The sequence below is a fragment of the Haliaeetus leucocephalus genome, unplaced genomic scaffold (genome assembly GCF_000737465.1).
Source record: "Haliaeetus leucocephalus isolate CR32 unplaced genomic scaffold, Haliaeetus_leucocephalus-4.0 Scaffold238, whole genome shotgun sequence".
In the NCBI taxonomy this organism is placed as follows: domain Eukaryota; kingdom Metazoa; phylum Chordata; class Aves; order Accipitriformes; family Accipitridae; genus Haliaeetus; species Haliaeetus leucocephalus.
Genome location: NW_010972674.1, coordinates 517,678 through 527,270, shown reverse-complemented (window position 1 = coordinate 527,270; position 9,593 = coordinate 517,678). Strand labels below are relative to the sequence as shown.

Sequence of the window (9,593 nt, the reverse complement as noted above, 5' to 3'; positions counted from 1 at the left end):
GCCGTTCCTTGTGAATTTAAAATAACCAGCGTTAAATTAATAAGGAGCCAGGCTAGTCTTGCCAAGAGAAAGGGTTCCAATAGTCCTCTCCTTCTCTATGTAACAGTTCCTAGCTGGTGTTCTAGGACAGTGCTGGGAACCCAAGGACTCGCTGCTTGTTTTTATTAAACATCTTGGGGTAGGAAGGAGGGAGGTCTATAAAGCAGGAGCTCAGTGTAAAGGCCTTTGTGGCCATGTCCATCGGAGCAGTTGGGTACATGCCTCAGCACAGCCCAGCACACTGGCTCGCAGTTGTCAAGGCTAGGGATCTGGCATGCATGGAGGTTTCCTTCTCGTTAGTATAATCAATCTCTTTCCAAGGAAATAAAGGCAGCTGAAGAGAAAGAAGACTGGAGGGCTAGCACACACCTGGATGTCAGCCCTGAATGGGACAGAATGGAAGCAGGGAGCTTAATTGGCTCCAGAACTCAGAAATAGTCTCAAGCCTGCCAGTTTTGATGTTGCTCAGAGATCTGCGTTAGGAGTTTCTCATCTCTGCATTGATGCTTCTCGTAAATAATCAAAAGGGTAAAAGATTTTATAGCCTGTGTGAGACTGCTCTAGCAAATTGAATTCCAACCCTTATTTCTCACAGTCAATAAGAGTTCTGTGATTTGACCTCTCTCATGCAGTAACCATCTCCTGCTCTCACAAGTACTGCAATCCAGTGGTAGGTCTGTGCTGAAAATAGCACAAGAGCACTAGCAGTCCCAGAGTAGTACATCTTTGAGCTGAGGAAAAGAACTTGTATACACCAACGCGGCGCTTTCCATGAACACTACTTTAGGAATTATTTATGGTGTCTTGTTGAAATGTGTTTCCCTTGTCTTAATAACTTCCTCTTCTGCCCCAATCACATAAAAATGTAACATAACACTTCTTGTTTCCAGCTTAAGCATAAAGGTATTATGGTTGGAAAATAGTCTGGAAAATCAGTATGATAAGCCCAAATTTTTGAGATGTTACAGTCTAGACAATTCACAGAATGTACAGAAACTTAAAATTGTGCCAAAACCTGAGGTCAAAGGAATAGTTAGTTCTGTGATAACAGTATAGCATTATCTAGCAAAGAAATCTGGTGATCAAAAGCCACAGTAAGACAAAAATGGCTATTTGAGAATCTGAATTCACCTTTGGGAAGGATTCTAGTTTTTGCTTTTTGAAACAGAACAGGGAACTCCAATCTGAAAGCTATTATCAGGCCTTCACATATCATCTGAAGCAGCCTCCAGGGATATCGTAAGCTGATCTGTGGATTCCATTTTCCTCTTGCTCTTTCATATGGTGGCCTTCTGGAGCTAGCAGTGTTGTGTTCCAAGTACTGATTTAGCCTTTAGCAAACTGGAGCTAAGTTCGGTGACTAAGTTCTTATAACTAGGACATGCCAGTGCAATTCCTGCCACTAAATTAATGAAAAAGTTTTAAAGTAATGCACTATATGCAATATAAAAATAAACAGTTTATTCAGTGCAGCATCCATTTCTTTTTAAAATCGCTCAAAAAAATCATCATGATCCTAACTTTTCAGTTTCTGTGCAAGGTTGTCCTGACAATGCAAAACCATTTTGAAGAAACTACCAGAATGGAAACTGGTATCTGAGATAGTTCCATTAGGGAAGGGTTCATGGTTTTGGCACTTTGTTGGATTTACTGTATGTTTCTGTTAAAATGGTAGAGTAGGAAACAACTAACGGTGTTATTTTTAAAAGGGATACAGGGTTTTAAGGGATTAGGGTCTTTTAGTTTTCAGTTATTAAGCGGAACAATTTTGGCACCTGAAAGCCAATATTCCTTTGCTACCAACAAGAAAACTGAATGTGTTACAATTAGTCTGTTTTGAAGATTGTTACTGCAGTCAAAAAGCCTAGAGAGTTTTTTTTAAACATATCTGAAAGATGGCTTGTGGTAGCATGATTTTGTATAAAAGATTACACTTCTTGAATGTGTTTGGGTGGGAAAAAAAAAAGTTTAGAATGCCTTCCTTTTACCTTCATTTTCTATTCAGTGTCCTCACAATGAATCTTTTCCCTTTCCACGTTTCTTCAAATGTGCTGTCACTGCCTTGTCTGATCTGTTCCGTTTCATCTCCTTCCCCCATAGTGATGTCAGAGAAGATCTAAAGACTGGCCAGAGACCCCCGTTCTGTTTGTGCAATGAGTAGCAGAGCTGACCCCATTCTTGATTGGTCCTTTGCCATTGCTGTCGTAAATATGATCAACAGTTCTATCGTGTTTCCTCAACCAGCAAGAATGGTACCTTGAACTCCCGTAGATTAAGCAACAGCATAGGGAAGTGGGGTAAATAAAAAACAAAACAAAACAAAACAGAACAAAGAAAACCAACCCACAACATGTTAAGACCTTCCTATGTTGCTAACATTGCATTTTAAAGATGGCTAACTCATTTCAAAATAGTCCAGCCCTTCCCTAAGTCTACCCACTCTAATTTGTAGGTCATCTGGAAACTTACACTGTTTCTTTTATATACAAAATGCACACTTTCAGAAGATTCTACTAAACCTAATATCTGTCTTCTCCATGTTACTTGTAATATTTTTCAATGCTGCAGGGAAACTATACTGAAAACCCTGTATGTAAACATAGGCAAACTTTGTTTGCTTACAGTCTGTCAGGATTGATTCTGCTCATTTTCTTTTCTTTTAGTACTACCTTCGAATACCACTTATGTGATCTGTTGAAGACAGGAACTGTAATGTGCCTTTCCACGTACAGTATTTCCAGATGATAATTACAAAGATTACAGGTTTAGACAAAACTCAGAAATACGTTTACATAAATCAAAGTAACAGATATTATCAAAATTAAATTACGGCTGAGCCAAGTAATCTAAAAATCTAAAAAAGTAAGAAGTTCAAAAACCTATTGGAGACCTTTAAGTTCCTGAGATTTTTTTTCCATCTCAAACTCTCCCCTTCACAAAGAACACAGAAAGGGAAATTATATTTAGCTGCACAACAACACAGCAATTTCACCAATATTGTCTGAAAACATATAATTCCACTTTTCTTAAAATATATTCTTCCTATATCTCTTCCAAGTGAGCAGTTTCTGGTGATGCATAGCAAGACTCTACTTGTGTTTATAAAAGCTTCTTAGTTTACATAAAAAGTATAACCACAATGCTCCACCTCCTACTGATAAAGCTAATTTTCCAATAAAAGGTTGTCTAGCTAATCAGCTTCCAGAGAGACCTGATGAGCCGACCAGCCTCCAGTTAATAAAGCAGATGGCCCAGCCCTAAACTAATTCTATTTCTAAAATAAATAGTGTTGAAAATCTTCCTTTTCTAAACGCTTTGTCGGTTTCTTGTCATGCTCACACACACGTTTCTGGGTTAGTTACTACTTCGCCATTTTTTTCAGGCTCATCTTTCAGAAACTGCTCCACTTCAATAGAGTCCACCTTGGCATCTTCAGGAGTTTTGTCTTCAGATTTGTTTAATTCCTCTCTTTCTGCTGCTTCTTCTTTTGTATGTGGTTCTTCTGATTTTTTCTTAATGCAGAAGAAATTTCCCAAGGCCAATACGAGTGCCGAGGTGGTAACTTCAATTCCAGCAATAATAAACACAAACATGTACCTCCCTGTTGCATCCAAGAGTTTTCCTGAAAAAGACAACATCCCAGGTAATTAACAAAAGTGATTGTCTTGCAATGAAGTTTTTTCTGCTTTTTTTAAACATTTAAATGACTCCTGTCTAGACGTACCATGACTATCTAAGCAAGTTTTTTAAAATAGCATTTTAACAAGTTTATAATAAAATGTTATAATTTCTCAATTATTTCAACACAGTTTAACATTCACCGACATTACGTCACATCCCAAAACACATACTCCCCTGCACATGCAGAGTCATGCAATTCAACTGGAATAAAACCAGCCTAGCCTTCATATGCAAGAGATGAGACAAGTGCCATGTATTTCAGATCAAAATGTGTGCACCCATGGCCGGGATCTGTATCGTCAGCTTCCTCTCACTCCTTATCTTATTTCCTTTCCTATACAGGCAGCGCACTGTCTGCTTAAAATGCAAATCTTACGTAATAGTCAGTCTGGAGTAACTGACTGATTCTGATGCTTTAGTCAAGTTAAATTTTCACAGGACTTGGTGGAGGTGAAGGAACAGGAGGGAGGATATGAAGGAAGTGCCTCTCCAAACCTGAAGATCAGAGGAAGTAGTGCATAGTACTGTTTTTTTTCCATGAAGAGTTCTGTCACAATAAAGATACTTGATGCTTTTTAGTGTCTGATAATAAACAGTAAGCGTTTTATGGCAGTGAACTGGTGGGGGTTGGGTGGGATTTTTTTTCAGTTCAGGGTCTGTAAAATTTATGGGTTTTGATTAGTAATTAATTTGCAATCTTGAATTCAAATTAATGCATCTGAATATTTTGTAATGTCCCCTTATTCTTGGGTTGTGAGACATGTGCAATAGAAGCAGTCTACCTTCCTTAAAACAGTCCAGTTTTATAGTCTTCTTTGTAAGATTTTTTTTTTTTTCCTCCTTCTTCTGACGTTTTCTTTCCTCCTCCAAAATCTATCATGGGTATAGAGAATCTATCCTAGTACCTTCCAGAGAAAATTTACAGGATCCATATTCTGAATCCCAACTCCAAAGAGGTCTGAACTTCACAAGTTATTCACTGCCTGTGTAAAATGCATCTCATACAATATTAGCCATCTACTAATAAGAGGTCCAGTGTAGGCTTTCAGTGGAGAAAGCGCAGCATCTCCAGATGGCAATTCAGCCAATCCTGAAATAGATCCAAGAAGGAAAAGCTTCATCCCACCCTGTCTTCAGATTGTAGCTGCAGCAAATTGTTGAAGCATGTGCAACACTAGCACAATATGTACTTCTTGAGTAACTCATGTTGTCTTTTTCTCTGCTCCCTTATCATACAATTTATGTAAAGGGATGCAATGCAAATTATTTGAATTCTGAACTAAATGGAATACTTACCCGCTGATGGTGGACCAATTAGAACAGCCATAGCTTCTGCCAGGAGCACTAAACCGATAGCACTGGAAAACTTCTGAGTACCAACAATAGCCATGAGAACTTCAAACTGAAGAGCACCTACCATTCCATAAGAAATGCCAAAGAAAATGCAAAAGACCACCAGGCCACCATAATCAATAGACATGGAACCCATGAGATCTGTAAAGCCATTGAAAATCATAGCAAAACTGAAGAGGTAGACACAGCGTGGTCTAACCCATTTAAGACCAGCTACCATTCCACAAATAGGCCGAGCAAAGATATCAATGAATCCCAGAATAGTCAGAAGAAAAGCTGCTTTGGTGTCTTGATACCCTAAATCTTTGGCATAACTCACAACAAAAACTGGGGGAACAAAGAGGCCAAGCACCATGATGGATGCTGCTAGTGTGTAGATTACAAAACCACCATCTTTAAACACACTGAAATCCAGAAGTTTTTTCTTCACTTTCTTCTCAGCTGGTTCTTTGGTAGCTTCAGACTTTTTGGGTGGCTCCAAAGGTCTCATTAATGCTCCACATACACAGCAGTTAAGCAGCATCCCACCCAGTATAAGGAATCCTCCTCTCCAACCATACTCATGTTGTAGTATCTGCCCCAACGGTGAGAGAGCACAAAGAAACACTGGACTCCCAGCAGCGGATAGTCCATTGGCTAAGGGCCGGCGTTTGTCAAAGTAGCGGTTTAACATGATGAGTGAAGGCTGAAAGTTTAGTGCCAGACCCAAACCTGTAACAGAGGGTACATAAAAATTAATACTGGCCTACAATATCAGTATTAAAAAAAAAAATCTAATTAAGAGTTTTTCTGACTCATGAGTTAAAATACTTTTATTTCAAATGGACAAAAGACTTCTAAAACAGCATCTTTAAAAGCATTCCACTTCCATAATATTCTTGTACTCTATGGTTACGCTTCACTGATTACAGCAGCGGCTATTAGACATATCAGAAAAATTAACATTCATTAAAAAATAAATGACAGTTTAATTCCACGTTTAGCTGCCATCTTCATAAAAGCCCATTTGGATGATCCTGATGATTTAGATACTTGTCACACAAAACTTCAGCCTAAACCTAAGACATTAGCTAACTCATTTTCAACCATGCACACTACTTACCAGTAATCACACCTGCAGTTAGATAGATCTGAACGATGCTCGTGCAGAAGGAGGCTATCACCATCCCCATTGAGGCAAAAAGGCCACCCACCAGCATGACAGGACGACAGCCAAAGCGATTGACACATACACTACAGAGTGGACCTAGGCAAGAAGAGCAAGTTACAGTTGCTAAGATAAACCAATTTTTGCAATTGATTTTATGTCAGTTTGCATTTCATCTTTGGTAGACTTGGCAGTGTTGGGTTTACGGTTGGAGTTGACGATCTTAAAGGTCTTTTCCAACCTAAATGATTCTGTGATTATTTCTATAGTTTGTCCATACTGTCAGGCCAATCTGGAAGAGTGTTCTTTCCTCTATAGTCAAATACTTGGTCTTTTTCATCTTCAGAGTGCCATGCAATTTTTTTTTTTTTTAATCGTCTTTAGTAGCTACTGAGTTACAGAGATTTAGTTTTACAGTAACTTTTGGATTTATGTCATTAATAGTAATTCTTCTTTGGAATGCCTTACTTGCACACAAGTAATGATACGCAATCGTGATTCATGCTGTAAATGGCTGTATGATTTACAAGCATCATTGTATGATGCAATACTGTTTCAAAAGCAGAGAACTACCTACCTGTTCCATAAAGCATGGCCAACAGAATGGAGGAAATCCATGCAGTGTCACTATATCCAATGCCAAATTCCCGGATAAGTTCTTTAAAGAAGACACTAACTGCCTTAGGAAAGGCATAGGAGAATCCTGTGATGATAAAACAGCCAAAAAGGACAGCCCAGCCCCAGCCTCCATCAGGGGCTTTAACACCAGATGGACCATCATCAGCTACTACAGCTCCCATGGTGAAGGTCAAGAGTGTTCCCTAAGAAACAAAAAGCAATTACAGTCTAATAGACATTGGGACAATTATCTAACCAAAATAGGCAGAAATTGCACTACAGTTAAAGTTACAAATAAGATATGGGACTATTTTAAATGCAAATCTTGAAGATGCAGTGCAATTTTAACTATTCCTTATTCAGGCTAAGTCCTTAACAAAGTTTGCAAAAAATACATAAAAATGAGATGCATACAGTTTGAGTTTTAAATGAACGTCCCCTCACAGCTCTCTCAGTCAAACCTGGGTTTCAACCAAATCACTGTTTCATAGAAAAACTGCAGCCATTACAGCAGTTCAGGGGTGTATCTGACTTTCTCAAATATGTAATAACTACTGCATTAAAGGCTGTGGGATTTTTTGTTACAAGACCTTGTTATGTGAAGCTCCTGGACTATTCACTTAGGAGACCTGGATGCAAAATCCTGGTGCATCAGAAGCATTCTGTACAGCAGTGGACAAATCACCCAGGCTTTTTGTTCCCTATTGAGAACAGCAATGCAGCCCTGATGCACCAATATCTTGAAAAGATAGACAGATCCCTCTGAGCTTCTGACGAGCTATTTGTTTTCATGCATCAAGTAAGTACCTAAGCTAAACTGCAATGAAAATCTGCACGGGCAGTTTTTGTGGATGATGGGAGTTAGTAACTGCAGCAATGCTCAGTATCGCTGTCTGCCTGAAGCAAATACTTTCCATTGTTGTTACTACATTATGGGTGATTTTATTTTATTTGATGAATCTTATCTGTCACATCTTCCATATGCAGCCACAAGCGCCTTTGCATCTAAAAAAGAAAATCTTTTCTCATGAGCATGGTAGAGAGAGATGCGGGGGGGGGGGGGGGGGGAGGACACTGTGAAAAGGCAGATAAAGTGTCCCTATGTGTGAAGAGTGCAGGGAGGTATTGCATCACAGCAGTTAGGTTTTTGTAGGGTCTGCGTATTATATAAGTTTTGAAAATGTTAAAGTGAGCTTCAAACAAGTTACACATTAAATCTTACGTGTACCAAAATTGACCATTTCTTTAAAATGCAATTGATTTACTCCTATTGGATCAATGTTTCTTTATGATAGTACCTAAAAGAGGAGTGCAAGCACAGCTGCACATCAGAGATGATGTTCATCGCTAAGGAATGCTTCTGCTCTCAGAAGCATAGGTCTGCATAGTGACTGTTGTGCATTGGGAATTATGTAGTTCTCACAGATCCATTTCGGAACCAGACTATGTCTTGCACAACAATCTAGTTGATGCAGACTTTGTCTAGACAACTGAGCACCAAATGCATGATTGTTAATAGGCCTGTATGAGCATACTTACTATGGCATTTAGACCACCACTGCCACTTCTTGGAAGAAACAACTTTATGTATATGATGCAGAAATAAACCTGGCCATGACTATAGCTGTTCTATTACCCTGGGCTGTACAAGAAGGACAGTAAGCCTCATACTGCTGGCTTAACCTCTTGTTTTCTGGAAATCAAATATAAACAGAAAACCATTTGTCTTCTTAAGTCCATACAACTAGAACCTAAAATAGTTAAACAAGAAGTGAAACAGAATACCTCAGTAAATCTAGACGTCTAGGTGCCTGCTTACTACAGATGGCTGATTTGCTGATTGCTGCAAGAGTTTGTAAAAATGCATAGCTTGTTAGACTGGGCAATTTCTGCACCAGGCTTTGGGTTGCTAAATGAAAGTCTTAAGATGCATCTCTGCAGATGTCTACCCTTCACAACCGTTTTTCCCAGTAACTTCTGTATGATAAAAGGTATAAAGCATTCTTCAAAAAAGGGTGTGTTTTTTTTTAAAGCAAGAACCAGACAGCACAGAGTAGGTGCACAAAGTGTAATCCTTCATGACACCAGTAGCTCCGTAGTGTTAAGTGTAACAGGGAAAATGCTGACTCAAGTATCTCAGCTCAAGTACATAAAGAACAGGAATAAGATGTAAAACAGAAGGAGTGCAGGCGGCAAGAGGAATCATCACTCCCACTACTTTCAGGTTGTCAGACAGCATTTCATTTGGAGCCACTGTTTAAAATTGTTGGGGGAAGGGTTGCATAATCCTTTTGTATTAACCATCTAGTGGCAACACAAAGTCAGCAATAATACGTGAGCACGTTTTGTTGAATAATGGCAATCGGCATTTTCTCCAGACTGCTTACGCAGTGCTGGACGGGAACAGTCAGCCCCAAGAAGCGGCTCATGGCATTCACCTCCGTGCTTCTTCCTGCACACAGGCCGGGACAGCCTCCTTCGCCGAGCCTATAGCAAAGATGCTCTAAGGGCGGTCTCTGCAGACCTACAGCGCTGGGCCCCGACGGCGAACTCGAGGGGCAGGCGGCTTTTGAGACGAATCACCGCGAACAGCTGCTCGGCAGCGCGCTTGCTCCTGCCAGAAAAGACCCGTCCCAGCTTCACCGCGCCTCTCCGCGGGGCGCGGGCCGCTAGCTCGGCAGCCGGCGCACCGAGCCCGATGCAAACGCCGCCCGCAGGAGGCGGGCGGATCGCCGGGGGCCCGGGCCCGCCGGCG

The 9,593-nt window shown here is 40.1% G+C and overlaps 1 protein-coding gene across 1 annotated transcript in view; it reads right to left on the bottom strand.

The window, feature by feature from the left end:
• Positions 1–1,519: 1,519 nt before the first annotated feature.
• Positions 1,520–9,593, bottom strand: part of SLC16A3 (solute carrier family 16 (monocarboxylate transporter), member 3) — a 13,267-nt gene continuing 5,193 nt past the window's right edge. Inside the window, exons 2-5 of the mRNA XM_010568116.1 lie at positions 6,798–7,041; positions 6,176–6,319; positions 5,017–5,784; positions 1,520–3,661 (exon numbers count right to left, since the gene is read on the bottom strand). Of these exons, the coding sequence (XP_010566418.1) occupies positions 3,375–3,661; positions 5,017–5,784; positions 6,176–6,319; positions 6,798–7,020 (1,422 nt within the window). The 5' untranslated portion in view covers positions 7,021–7,041 and the 3' untranslated portion in view covers positions 1,520–3,374. The remainder of the gene's footprint in view (positions 3,662–5,016; positions 5,785–6,175; positions 6,320–6,797; positions 7,042–9,593) is intronic.